The sequence below is a fragment of the Mustela lutreola genome, chromosome 4 (assembly GCF_030435805.1).
Source record: "Mustela lutreola isolate mMusLut2 chromosome 4, mMusLut2.pri, whole genome shotgun sequence".
Classification (NCBI taxonomy): domain Eukaryota; kingdom Metazoa; phylum Chordata; class Mammalia; order Carnivora; family Mustelidae; genus Mustela; species Mustela lutreola.
In genome coordinates, this window is record NC_081293.1 from 26,206,248 (window position 1) to 26,220,216 (window position 13,969).

Genomic DNA, 13,969 nt, shown 5'->3' on the forward strand with positions numbered 1-13,969 from the left:
AAAATGTTTACTACAGTGCCTAGCATGTACTAAATAATCAAATGTTAATGTTTGTTTTTAAAAAATTGGGGGGGGGTGCCTGGGTGGCTCAGTGGATTAAAGCCTCTGCCTTCAGCTCAGGTCATGATCCCAGGGTCCTGTGATAGAGCCCCACATCTGGCTCTCTGCTCAGCAGGGAGCCTGCTTCCCTTCCTCTCTCTGCCTGACTCTCTGCCTACTTGTGATCTCTGTCTGTCAAATAACTAAATAAATAAATCTTTAAAAAATAAAAAAATTTAAAAAAATAAAAAAAATTGTTGGGTGTCTGGGTTTAGGCACCCCAACATTTGGTTGAGCATCCTACTCTTGATTTCAGCTCAGGTCATGATCTGGGGGTGAGGGTGGTTCTGAGGTCTCTCCATGCTCAGCGGGGAGTCTGCTTTTCTCCCTTCTCTTGGCCCTCCCCCCATTTGTGCACTGCTGTCTCTCAAATACATAAATAAGTCTTTAAAAAAATAAAAAATATAGCTTGCTATACAGAAATACATAAAATAGGAAGTTAAAATCTTTTTAATATCCTTATCCCCAAATGATGAGTAGTGTCTAAGCTGTTATTTTTCCTATTTTTTTATGTGCACATAATATTAATTATATAAAAGGAATTACACTGTTTTACCTGTTACATTTTACTGTAAGTGTATTTCGGAACATCATTGCATGCCAGTGTACATGGAGTTACCTCACTTTTCAGCAGCCACCCAACATTCTATAACATGTGGATTTTTTTTTTTAGTTTTTAGCTATTGAAAGTCCATCCAACAAATTTCTTGAGGGCCTATTATTTGCCAGGAACTGTTCTAGGCCCTGGGGATACAGTAGTGAATGAGACAACATGGAAGTTCCAGCCCTTATGGAGCTCGCATTTTAGGGGGAGAAATAGAGATGGGACAACAGGCTAATAGATAAAGGCAAATTGTTAGAAATACTACAGCAGGAATGAGAGGCTGAGATGGGAAAGGCGAGTGCAGCAGTGGAACTTAGAATAAGGTAAACAGGGAGGCTTTCCGAGGAGGTGACATTTAAATTGAGATCTAAAGAATCTGACAAAGCTAGCTGTGCAAAAAGAAGGGTGAGGAAGAAGCTAGGCAGAGGACATGGTGGGTACAAAAGCCCGAAGGAATGAAAGTTACCTTCATTCCTTCAGCCATTTAAGAACCCACAATATGCCAGGCAGTAAGTACTCTAGGGACTGGGGTTATAGGGGAGAGCCAGACAAGTCCCTGACCTCAGGCAGAACCCAGAGAAACAGACTGACAGCAACCAAATGGGTGAACATAGGATATAATGTCAGATAGTGATTAAGTGATGGGATGCAGTCTCCAAGACGATAGCCAGGCCATCTCTGGAGAGGTGATTCTTGGGTTGAGACCTACTGAAGACCTTCACAAGCCATTTGAATACCTGGGGAGAAAAGTACAACAACCCATGGCTGGAGCATCCTTATCCTGTGAGTGAGCAAGGGAGCAAGAAAGTGGCCGTTAATGAGGTTGGGGATGAAGCCAGATCCTGTGGCACGTTGAGAATTTTGGATTTTACTCTTAGCGGGCAGAGTGTTATAAGTAGGCAAGAATGTGATTGGACTTTTTAATTTTTTTTTTTTTTTTTTTTTTTTTACACAGAGAGAGAGACCACAAGCAGGCAGAGAGGCGGGCATAGAGAGAGGGGGAAACAGGCTCCCCGCCGAGCAGAGAGTCCTACACGGGGCCCCATCCCAGGAACCCGAGACCACGACCTGAGCTGAAGGCAGCGGCTTTAACTCACTGAGCCACCCAGGTGCCCCTGGACTTTTTAATTATTCTTTTTTCTTAAGGATTTTATTTATTTGGGATACCTGGGTGGCTTAGTGGGTTAAAGCCTCTGCCTTTGGCTCGGGTCATGATCTCAGAGACCCGCATTGGGCTCTCTGGTCAGCAGGGAGCCTGCTTCCTCCGCTCTCTCTGCCTGCCTCTCTGCCTACTTGTGATCTCTGTCTGTCAAATAAATAAATAAAATCTTAAAAAAAAAAAGTAGTAAATGTACTACAGAGCTATGTCTATGTGTTACATTTTAACCTTGGAGAATTGTCTGCATGCCAGTAAGTCTCAAATCCTTTTTTGAAACCAGGCAGGTTTCAACTAAATACTGAGTCTCACATCACATAAGGTGTGTTTTGTAACTCCTTTCTTCTCTATCCTCTCGGGTTCAGAGCTTGAAGTCTCTTAACATCCTCTATCACTGAGAATCTGCATAGCTCACGGACATTTCTCCCCAAGCCTTCTGCTTATGCCCTAGAAATGCCCATAGCCTGCACACCAGTTTGCCCACAGGCCCAGTGAGAAGAGGGCCCCCGATCACAGGCTTTCTGAAGGAAGAGTGGCCACTCCCTTCAGTCCAGCATGCTGCCATGCATCCTTCCAAAGCCCAGTGCTTTCTCCAGGCCCTGTGGACATAAGGGAGCCCTGCAGGGAGCCTAGATGCCTCCTTCTCTGATCTTTTATTTGAACTTAACCCTTAGAAGCTTAGAACTCATAAAACATCTCAGTTGCCAGGGACTTTGCTGTTCACTTGGTTCAGTCCCCTCAATTTACGTTATGCTGGGAATCCAAGAGAGAAGGAGTGACTCACCCAAGGTTATACAATTGGTGGGAATCTACAACTCCTAGATCTCAGCAGGCTTGGGCCACCAAACTCTGGTTCTGGTGGCTTCCTCCTGGTCTTGCCCCAGCCCTACCTGCCCCTGGCATCTGGTCTGGAGCCCTTCACTCAGTAAACCTGGGTTGTGACTAATTTTAAGCCTTATCCTACCCACCCCTTGCAATGGGGTAGTTCACATTCTATTTAAGGGAATATAATAAGAATCATAATAAACTCACCACACTTAACTGAGAACTTACTATCAGAAGCCCTGAACAGAAGAAGCTATCAACTCGTTTAAGCCTCACAAAACTTCGATATGTGTGATTATTTTTTTTTACCTACAGATGAGGAAACTGAGACCTATACAGGTAAACAGCTTACCCAAGTTCACACAATGGAGAATGCACCTGGGAAATCTAGCTGTACCTTAACTTCTAGGCCCAACTGCCTCTTCTATATTAGACACACTCAGCAAAATGCAAGGAACATTTACTAAACAGCTATGTGCACTTGACTGGACACTATGGGGTTCATGAATGAGCCCCTCTAGAGAGAAATATGGAGGATTTGCAGGAGATCATCTGCTCTGCTGGGAAGTTGATGGAGGCTTCCTCGAAGAGGCATCTGAAAGAGACTTTGAAGGATGTATAGGATCCCAACAGATAGTGATGGGATGGAGGTGTCCCAGGAAGAACTGAGGAGGTTTCGGCATGAGTAAAGGTATGGCAGCAGGACCAGGGAGCAATGTGGTTCATTAGAGGGCAGGTTATAACCAGGGAGAAAGGAATCTCAGGCTTGAAAGCAAAGTGGAGGCCATACTGTGAAAGACTTTAATTACAAAGTAAGGAATAGGGAGAAGCTTTTGAGGTCTTTGAACAGAAGTGTTGTCCAAGTTGAAGTTGTTAAAAGATGTAGCCAGTGCCTGGAGGAGCCCCTGGCTGGGATGCTGTGAGCCTGAGCCAGCAGCTTCCCCATAACCTCTCTGTTGATGGTACAGCACAGCCGGGCACCAGAACTGAGTCCCTAGGCCATTTGCTCAAGTTCACAGCCTATGGAATTCAGTTCTCAGAGCCAGGTGGCCAACATTCTCCCAGCCTTGATTCTGCCCTCCTGTGCTCTCTTCTGTGAATTCCTCTGATTCTCACCATGGATAAGGAACCTGGGATCTCAAGATTCCTCCTATCCCAGAGAGGGTCTGAGCTTAGAGCTGAAAAATAGAGCCCATACCCAGGGAAAGGGGCAAGAGTTCTCTGAATTCCCACAGGAGGGATGCAGGATATGAGGGGAGGCGGCTTGGGGCCATGGCAGGGATTCTATGAGTACTGTGGAATCATTTCTTGCCCAGATGTGCTCCTGGGGGGGCCAGATGTTGAGAGGTACTCCAGGAGAAGTCGGGGCGAGGGAAGTGCCAGAATATCTGCATGGAGAAAGGCATCTCTCTGGAGACTGGGAGGCTTCCTGAACCAGAGGGAAACCCTAAAATATGAATCCCCAAAATAGGAGTCCCAAAGCTCCAGCTCCCTGAAAATCTCCCCACCAAAAATGAAGATCTGAGCTACGTGGGATAGGTAGGGGCGTGAAAGAGAAATCTTTCCCTGAAACACGCTTTCATTTCTGGAGAGTTAAACAGGGCAATGGGGGCTATTCCCCATCCCCAGGCAGAGCCACAGCCTATCCCTGGAGAGGAAAAGGCAAGCCTGCAAGCCCAGGAGCCACTCCACCCCCACCCTGCTTGGGTTGTGACCAAGGGCCCACACATACCCATGAAGCCTCCTCTCTTGCTCCTGGGGCTGGATCTGCAGGGATGCTGAGAATGCTCCTTAAATAGGCCCCCTCCCTGCCCCAGCCAACTCCCACCCCCGCCCCATCCTGGCTCTTCTGAGAAAGGAGGAAGGTGTGGGAGGACTGGGCACCTTGCCCAGAGAGCCCTTTCTGACCTCAAGCAAGAGCGGGGACCCCCTCCTTCCTCCCCATCCTTTTGAAGTGTCCCCTTCCTCACCTCAGTCTCTGACTGAAACCCTCCCACCCCTTGAGACCAGCCAGATGGGCTTTATCTCTGCTCTTAATGTCTGGGCAATCTGCCCTTTATGCCTAATTTCAAACCCAATTCCTATTCTGAGGTTGGATGATGGGGAATTGATGTGCTAAGGGAAGCTTCGGCATAGGCTTCTAGCTTTTCCCTTCAGCTGAGGACACCTAGGAGGCAAAAGTCACTTGAGGGAATGGGAAAAGAGCAGTCACCACGTCACTTTTTTCTCCCTACGTGGCTTCCAGCAGCACCCGAAGGGCAGGTGGAATCTGGTCCCATCTTGGGGGTGGAGAGACTGAGACCTGAGGGGACAAAGAATCAGGGGCTTAAGATCAGGCCAGCTATGGAATGCCAAGCAGGAGAAGTGTTCCCCAGAGCTCCTATCTTATAGTTTGTGTGTCCTTGTGCCTGTGGCAGTCCCTTTCCTCAGCCCACTGTCTTCTGACCCCAGAAACAATCCCCTGCTGCACAGAGTAGGGACCCTTCAGGATCTGAGCTGGGAATCAAGGGACTCCCCCTAAGAGGTCTTCCCATGATCCTTCTCCCAAAGCTCAGGAATTTCTTTCTGATGATATCTACCTACATCCAACTGCCAGCCCAGGAACAGGCCAGAAGGGAGGAGAGAAAGGCACAGGGATGGCTGCAGGGATCTCAGGCCAGACGTAGGGACAGAGAAAACCTGAAAGTTCCCGTAATGGGGGTGGTAGGGAGAGAAGAGTCATCAGCATTGTGCAATGAAGGCGGGGATGGGGCTGGGGGAAGGGAGGGACAGCCAAGTCTTTAAAGGACTGGCAGAGGCCTGGGGCTGATGGAGCTTCCCATCACCCCCCTTCCCAGGGGCCAGCCTAGCCAGAGTTCAAAGTGGCTGTCACCACACCTCTCATTAACCCTAGCAGCGCCAGGCTGGCAGCGGCAATGTTTTTATGGGAGACGCGACGCCAAATGTGCTCCCTCATATCTCCCTCCCCTTTCCTGCCCTGACTCCCCAGCAGTGAACATCTCATTCTTTGAGGCCAGAGGACCCTGGTGGGGGTAGCTGGGAGCCTGCAGCAAGGGACAGAGCTTGAGAGGGAGCAGTTCTTAGGGGAGAGGAGAGGATAGGACTTTCTACCTTGGACCATGAGCTCCTGAGGGCAGTGACAGTTTCTGAGTACACAGTACCTTAGGGAACTAGCCCTGAAGGGAACTCTTTCCTTCATGACCCATGGCGGGATTCCTGGGAAGGGATGGCTGTGGGTTCCCCCACAGGGTAGCACCGGGAAGCAGAGGCAGCAGGAACAGGAAGAAGGTAAGGCCTTGCTAGGTCTTGGAGTTCAGTTGTCCTAACCTATAAGAGACATGCCAATATGTCCGCCAACATGGGCATGAAGGCCCTGAGAGTTGGCATGGCCTCTAGACTGTCCTGGATCTGGGCTCAGGTTGATACTGACCCAGAACACCCACTCCCTGCTACCTCCGTCCAAACCAGGCTCCACGATCCCAAGACCCAGACCTTGTAACCACCCGAATCTTGCGGGAGACTTCGCTGTTAAGGGAAGGCAAAGAGGACAGATATGGTGGGAAAGGAAGAGTCACCTAAGAGTTGACTGGGTAACGGACCTTGACGGACCTTGACCCTACACTGGACAGGAAGGGGGAAAACACAGGGATCTGGGAAGAACACCAGGTTCTGGACGTAGGGGCCACCAGATGCAATTAAGGATCCAAGTCTGGAAAGACGGAAGAGACGAGGAGAGGGGAGGAAGCTACAGGATTTGAAGGCGGAGATTCTGGGGCAAGGAAGGCAGACGAGAAGACCCTGGGTGGGGTCGAACGGTTCTCGGTGTTTCCCAGCTGACAAGAAACTAGGCGGGGAGGCAGTCAGCAGTTAATAATACTCCACCCACTGGCGCGACCTCCACGCCTAATTCCTCCCAACCCGCAACAAAAATGGCCGCCGCGGGAGCCTGTCCAAAACCCTGAGACAAACGAGCTTGGACGCAGAAGCCCCGCCCGGTTGTGGGCAATGCCCTTCTCAAAAATGGCTACCGCGGCGTTTCTGAAAAGGAACCGCTCTGGGCCTCGCCTTTGATCTCGTTGGTGGGGCTGGGGGATGAGAGCTGCACCGCGCGGGACAAGTCGCCGGCGGCGCCCGACGGAGCAGGTGATTTCCCCTCCGGCCCCCGGCCCAGGGCTAGGAGAGTCGCGGAGAACGCTGACCCAGGGTACCCGTCCTGTGTGTTCCCCCACGGTACTCTCTGGGGCCCATCGGCCCCCCATCTCTGATTCTCGCCGTGGCCTGTATCAAGGCACATCCCAGCTTACTCAGGCCTCCCTAGTCTTGTGTCCCCAGGGCTGCAACCGCATCCCGGTGCCCTCGGGCCCACTATTCCAGACCCTATGGGTATTCCGCTAGCTTGTTTAGGGTGCTCCTGCTTCAGGGGTGGACCATCATCGCGGTCCCACTTCCTGTGCACCCCACTATCCCCGTTCATGCCCCGGTCTGACTTTGGGTGCCGGAATCCCTTATAGCCCTCAGTGTCCTTGGCGCCTCTAAGACTTTACTTGGGGGTCAGGGGACAACGATGTCCTCTGGAACCTGCATTATGGGACTAGGGCCCCAGGAGCTGGGGTTCATAGGGGCTGAGAAACCAGTGAAGACCCGTGCTAGACCCTCAGAGTGCCCACACTGCTTCCCAGGACTCCTCCCACATGGCCTTCTGCTTTCTCTCCGCCTTAAGCACCTCCCCACCCCAAGGGAACAGCGTGGTACGCCTTCCCCCAGTCTCACTTAAATTTGTCCTGGGGAATCTGTATTGAGCATCTGTAGAGTCCAAGCTTGTGCCTGGTCCTGAGTATGCTCTCAGGCCATCTGGGAGCAGTGAGGATGGGGCACTCAGGGCTCACTGTGGGGAGAAAGTGAGTCCTGCAGAATAAGAGGCAGAGGAAAAGACGTTCTGAGTGGGGAGACGCGTGTAAGCAAAGATTCTGAGGTAGGGAGGAGGGCCAACCAGGCAGGACAGGAAGATCAGAACATCAATTAATTTATGAGGTAGTGTAGCATAGTGGTTAACAGGGTTCTGGAGCCAGACTGCTTGGATGTAAATGTGCCAATAACTGTGTGATCTTGGACAAGTTACTTAACCTCTCAGCGTCTCCATTTCCTTTTGGGCAAAATGGAATAGTATAATAATATTACTTGCTATATTTTAGAGTTATTGTGAGGATTAGGTAAGTTAATACATGTAAAGTGCATAGAATTATTATTACCATCATCAGAGGTATTTATTTATTTATTTATTTATTTTTAAAGATTTTATTTATTTATTTGACAGGCAGAGATCACAATTAGGCAGAGAGGCAGGCAGAGAGAGAGGAAGAAGCAGGCTCCCTGCTGAGCAGAGAGCCCGATGTGGGGCTTGATCCCAGGACCCTGGGATCATGACCTGAGCCGAAGGCAGCGGCCTTAACCCACTGAGCCACCCAGGCGCCCCCATCAGAGGTATTTAAACAGGACTTATGACAGGATGACAATCACATTTCATGGACATTACCAACGAGGGAGCCCTGATTTGGAGCCCCAAGGAAGTAATGGAATTTTGTGGACTACATCCAGAATTTGAAAATTGTCATGAAATTCATGTTCTTACCCTGCAGAAGGCTGGCTGCTTAGGCTACAGCTTCCCTAGCTCAGGGACTGTGGAGGAGAAATATTAGAAGCGGCCTGTGGGCAGGAAAGCAATGCTGAGGAAGGCTTGAAGGATGGAGAAGGGTGAAAGAAAGAAGTGGCAAGCTTTAAAGGCTGGGTAAAGTTTGGTCAGCCCCAGAACAGAAGAGAGTGTGTTGCTTTAGAAGACAAGCTAGAGCAAAAGCCAAAGGAAGGAAGACATTCTTTGGGGGCATAGTGAGGAGTTTCCCAGTAACAACCTCCTGGCCCTCAGACCTTGATTAGAAACCCAGGGGCATCATCGCTTCTCGGCCTTTTGGCTAAGATCAAGTGTAGAAACCCAGGGGCATCAGACACATCTCTGAGCACTTCTTCCCTAGAAACTAGACTTTCTCACTGCAGCCCTCGGTCCCAGCAGAGGTTGCCAGGCAACTGACAGCAGCCAGGATTTGATGTAATCCAGGGTGGGTGTAGTGGGTCTCTTAGGCGGCTGACCTTTGGGGGGAATTGCATAATGGTATCTGGCATGTGTGGTGTGAGCTGTTCTCCTGTCCAGGGCCCATGCTAGAGTCTGGAGCAAGAGGCAGGCATTTCCCCCTAGTAGGCGAGAGCTTCTCAGTCTTGCTGTCCAAAGTGACTCCCATGCTGTCACAGAAACACTGTGTTACCACTCAGGGGACCGGGTAACTGTGAGCATAGATCGTAGTTCTGTCTCACCCCTCTTGGAAGTCTTGAGATTCCCCCCATCGCCTGGAATATATACGAGCGAGGTGATCTAGATTTAAATCTTTACCACAGTTCAGCCAAGTGAGTTGGGCAAATCATTAAACTCACTGAGCTTCAGTTCCTTCATTTGTAAAGCGGGGAGCTTGAGCATCCCACTCCATAGGATACCTAGTGTACACTCATGAATAAGCCAGGAGTATTGTCCCTGCCCTCATGAGACAATTGGAAGAAACCTTAAACATTCCCCAAATAATTATTTTTAATTATAGCTGCGGAAGGTACTGTGAAATATGGGAAAGTGCAGTCTGCAATGAGGGTGTAAGACAGAGGGGACTGAAGCAGTTCTCAGGGGTCAGGGGCAGCATCCTTTGAGGAAGAAGATTGTAAACTGAGACCCGACAGGTGAGAAGGTGTTAGACAAGTGAAGGGGTGGAGGTGGAAAGCTGTCCAAGCAGAGGAAACAGTTTGTGCAAAGCATCTTGGCATGAAAGAGCTTGAAGGTTGGCAAACTGGAAGAAAGCCAGGGTGGAGGGGAGTGAACCAGGGAGGGTGTGGCACATGGAGAGGCTGGAGAGATGTAGGCAGGGGTAAGGCCCTCAACTAACGGCCACCAAAAGAATCTGGGCTAATCAGAAGGGAAGGGGGACTTCACTGCTAGATTTGTAGCAGGAAAAATAGGATTTTTGTACAGGTTACGCAACTGTGATCTTTGTAAAGAATAGATTTTGGGGACAATACAGTGGTAGGAGGAGGGGCTGGGAGGCTCTGGCAGTGAAGGCAAGAGGTGGATGGAATGGGAGGAGAGATGGAGAGAAGCACATGTGTTGAGAGGTGTGAGAGGTGATGGTCAGTGCTTGGTGACTGGATGTGGGTAAGATGGTGTCAGGATAATTCCCAGACTTGTGGCAAGAGCAGCTGGGTACGTGAACGTGCATTTACATGTTAAGTCACCCACGTGGAGGTGTCCGAGAGGGAGGCGTGCAAATGTGTAGCTACGTGGAGGGGACTGGGCTCGAGGACTGGCATTTGGGGATTGGTGATATAGAGTTGGTTCATAAAGATGTGGGACCAGACAAGGTCTTGGGGGGAGGTGCAGAGCAAGGAGGGAAGAGGAGCAGCTGTGAGCCTGAGCTTTGCTGCTAGCAGAAGTGAGGGGAACAGAGAAAGGAGCCTGGGAAGGAGTGGCTGGAGAAGGAGAGTGTGATGTGTCAGAAACCGACATCGATGTTGCTTGAAAGGGCAAATATCAGGTGCATCCAGAAAAAATAGCCTTTTCTTTCTTTTCTTTTCCTTCTTTTCTCTCACTCTCACCTTCCTTCCCTTCCTTCCTATAGATCCAAAACAGGCAGTATTGGCAAGCTTAAATGGTTCAACCTAATTAGACCAAAACCTGAAAAAGTAACTCATGACCTTGGACTGAGCAATTCTGGTAGAGATGTTGGAGCAGAAGCCAGATGAGCTGGGGAGAGTGGCTAGAAAGGAGACTAATAAGGAAATGGAATCAACATGATTGGATTGGCTGAGTGCAGCAGATCGGGCTGAGAGAGGGTGAAATCAAGGGTAATTACCAAGTCTCAGGTTTGGCAGCTGAGTGAGTAAATGGTAGGGTCAGCCAGTGAAATGGGGGGGGGGGTGTTACACCAATCATGAAATATTGTGAGTGTGGGGTAGGTGTAATCTGAGATATCTCTGAGTCTTCTGAGTGGGAAGACGAGCTGACATTTGGGCCTGTGGAGCCATGTGTTCCTGACTCCCACATATGGACTGTTGGGAGTCAAAAGCATGTAGATGGGAATGAAATAAGTCAATGAGTATTTATTGAACATTTACTAAGTACAAGCAGTTGTCTAAGTGCTAGGGTTACACCAGTGAATAAGACAAAGACCCCTGCACCTTGAAGCTTACAGTCTATGAGGGAGGTCAGACAATAGGCAAATAAACATAAGATAACATTAAACTGTAATAGATGCTGTATAGGAAATGAAGCAAGGTAAGGGACTAGGGAGTAGCAGCAATACTCCCTATTTTTGGTAGGTTAGTCAGGGAAGGTCTCTCTCAGAAGGCAACATTTGAGCAGAGCTCCAGAGGAGATGAGGGGATGAACCATGTAGATATATGGGGGAGATAGGAAGGAAGAAGCTGGGGAAGTTTGAGGACCAGCAAGGAGGCTGGTGAGGCAGGAGTGGAGTGAGTGATGAGGTTGGAAAGCCGGGCAAAGGCCAGATCTTGGAGGGCTCCATAGGCTTTGGAATGGAGGATGGAAAGTCCTGTGTAGATAGCCCCAAGTTGCTGGATTGGGCAGGAAAAGAGAATTTCTGAAAGACTTCCCCTTCCATCAGAGCCCCAGAGCCAGAAAAGCCCCTTTGTGCAGTGGGTGGGTGGCCCATTCTAGCTGGGGGAAGGCTGTGCTTGGTCCTGAGGCCTGCTACTTGGGGGGGGCTAGACAATGGGCCCCTTGTGGTTGGACTTGAGGGCCAAGTGGCCCTCTCTATGATGGGATTCCTCAGCTAAGAGGCATGTGACCCCAAGACGTTGGCTTCTTGCCACAGGGTCTGGCCTACTGCTGGGGAATGGGGTAGAGAGATGGGGAGAGGCCAGGGGAAGGGCGAGGGAAACCACTGTGGAGGCCTCCTCCTGAGACAGGGGCTAAGGAGGTGGAGGGACGGGCAGGGAGTGGGCTGCAGCTCTGCTTGACGGAGCGGGGGAGGGCTGCAGAGCTGAAAGCTGTGGACAGCATCAACAAATGGTTTCCACAGCCGGGCAGGAGGGAGGGGCTGGCCGCGCCTGGGCCTACTGGGTAGGGGCAGGCAGAAGAGGGCCTGACAAACCTACATCTTCTGTCCCTGCAGAAGAGGAGAGAGCATGGAGCTGGAGAGGATTGTCAGTGCAGCCCTCCTTGCCTTTGTCCAGACGCACCTCCCAGAGGCTGACCTCAGGTAGCAGCAGCTCTCCTAGAAGGATCATGCCAGGGTCAGGGTTGGAGCTGCTGGGCAGGACTCTGGGCCCTGGCCCATGGAAAGACTGGGGTGGGAAGCCCTCTGCTCTAATGCAGAGGTGGGGGAGGGCTGATTATGATCTGCTGGTATGGCCTTAATCTTAACCTGTCCCTGTCGCTTTGCTGGACAGATGGGAAATCGAAGCTCTGTGGGAGGGTGGGATACTTTCTGGCTTCAAGGCTTGAAGTCTGGTTCATGGAGACAGTGAAGTCAAGGGCTCGAGTCTCAGGCTGAGGGGGAGGGGGTGTTGCTGGAAGTACCCAGTGTCCTACTCAGGGCTTGTCCTGTCCCCTTCCTGCAGCGGCTTGGATGAAGTCATCTTCTCCTATGTGCTTGGGGTCCTGGAGGATCTGGGCCCCTCAGGGCCATCAGAGGAGAACTTCGATATGGAGGCCTTCACTGAGATGATGGAGGCCTATGTGCCTGGCTTTGCCCACATTCCAAGGTGGGATCTGGCTGGGGCAAAGAGGGGGCGGAGGGCCGGCAGACGGTGGAGGGTGGGCAGAGTCGTCCTCTTACCACCCTCCTTGTTTTTTCAGGGGGACAGTAGGGGACATGATGCAGAAGCTCTCAGGGCAGTTAAGTGGCGCCAGGAACAAAGGTGAGTTTGGGGCCTGGGATGACTCATAACCCCCATCCCCCCAAATCCTGACAAACCTGATGCTCTCTCTGCTTCCTTAAGAGAACCTGCAACCACAGAGCTCTGAGGTCCAAGGTCAGATGCCTGTCTCCCCAGAGCCCCTGCAGCGGCCTGAAAAGCTCAAAGAAGAGACTAGGGCTTCTCCTACAGCTTCTGGAGACACCCAGGATGAGGTACTGGTAGAGGAGGGTACTGGGAGAGAATTAGGGGCCAGGAAAGAAGGAAGTACTGCTTCTTGTCAACATCTCTGCCCACAGGCAGCTGGTGCTGAGGAGGAGCTGCTGCCAGGGGTGGATGTCCTCCTGGAGGTGTTCCCTACCTGTTCAGTGGAGCAGGCCCAGTGGGTGCTGGCCAAAGCTCGGGGAGACTTGGAAGAAGCTGTGCAGATGCTTGTAGAGGGGAAGGAGGAGGGGCCTCCAGCCTGGGACGGCCCCAACCAGGTATCCTCTGCTAGACATCTCCCTCCACCCAAATAGCCTCAGCCCCACGGTGCCGTATTGTTAAGCCCCTGCCCCTAGCCTATCCCTGTCAGCTTCTGCTGGTGCCCTAGGCTTTAGACTGGGCTTCTCTTCTCTGCAGGACCTGCCCAGGCGCCTCAGAGGCCCCCAAAAGGATGAACTGAAGTCCTTCATCCTGCAGAAGTGAGTCTGGGCTGGGCTGGGCTAGACCCTTAGAAGGTCTTTCCGGGGTGGCAGGAGCTTCAGCCAGCCAGTTTTTGGCAGGTACATGATGGTGGATAGCGCAGAGGATCAGAAGATTCACCGGCCCATGGCTCCCAGGGAGGTGAGAGGGCTATGGCTGCTAGAGGTGTGGAGTGGGGGGGGACCATCTCCTGGCTTCTGCTTCTCACTGTCCAGTTGCCTGACAGGCCCCCAAGAAGCTGATCCGCTACATTGACAACCAGGTAGTAAGTACTAAGGGGGAGCGATTCAAAGACGTGCGGAACCCTGAGGCCGAGGAGATGAAGGCCACATACATCAACCTCAAACCTGCCAGAAAGTACCGCTTCCACTGAGGCATTTGCCAGACTCTGCCAGAGCCTTCTAGGCTCAGATCCCAGAGGGATGCAGGAGCCCTACACTCTCCCACAGGGCCCGCCCTAACTCCTGTCCCCCTTCTCCACCCTGCTCTCGACTTCCTTGCCCCACACTGTTGACCTCCTCTTGGAGCTGCCCAAGGGCACAGTAAAGGTGGCCCCAGGAAGTGTGAGTGCATTCTGGTCATTTCTGTTCAGCATTGGGGTGATGGGGTACTGTGTCTGTCTGACCTCTCTCCCA

General features: G+C 51.2%; 1 protein-coding gene across 3 annotated transcripts; it reads left to right on the forward strand.

The window, feature by feature from the left end:
- The first annotated feature begins 6,671 nt into the window (after window positions 1-6,671).
- CUEDC2 (CUE domain containing 2) lies at window positions 6,672-13,901 on the forward strand. 3 transcript variants are annotated; one of them, XM_059169085.1, is made up of 9 exons: window positions 6,672-6,827; window positions 11,906-11,992; window positions 12,354-12,497; window positions 12,592-12,653; window positions 12,735-12,865; window positions 12,950-13,132; window positions 13,272-13,333; window positions 13,415-13,475; window positions 13,561-13,901. In XM_059169085.1, the coding sequence occupies exons 2-9, from the start codon at window positions 11,919-11,921 to the stop codon at window positions 13,705-13,707; spliced, it is 864 nt and encodes a 287-aa protein (XP_059025068.1). In that variant the 5' UTR covers window positions 6,672-6,827; window positions 11,906-11,918; the 3' UTR covers window positions 13,708-13,901. The 3 variants fall into 3 exon arrangements, with proteins under 3 accessions (XP_059025068.1, XP_059025070.1, XP_059025069.1); XM_059169087.1 differs by having other exon boundaries at window positions 6,749-6,888; XM_059169086.1 differs by having other exon boundaries at window positions 6,755-6,914.
- The last annotated feature ends 68 nt before the right edge of the window (window positions 13,902-13,969 follow it).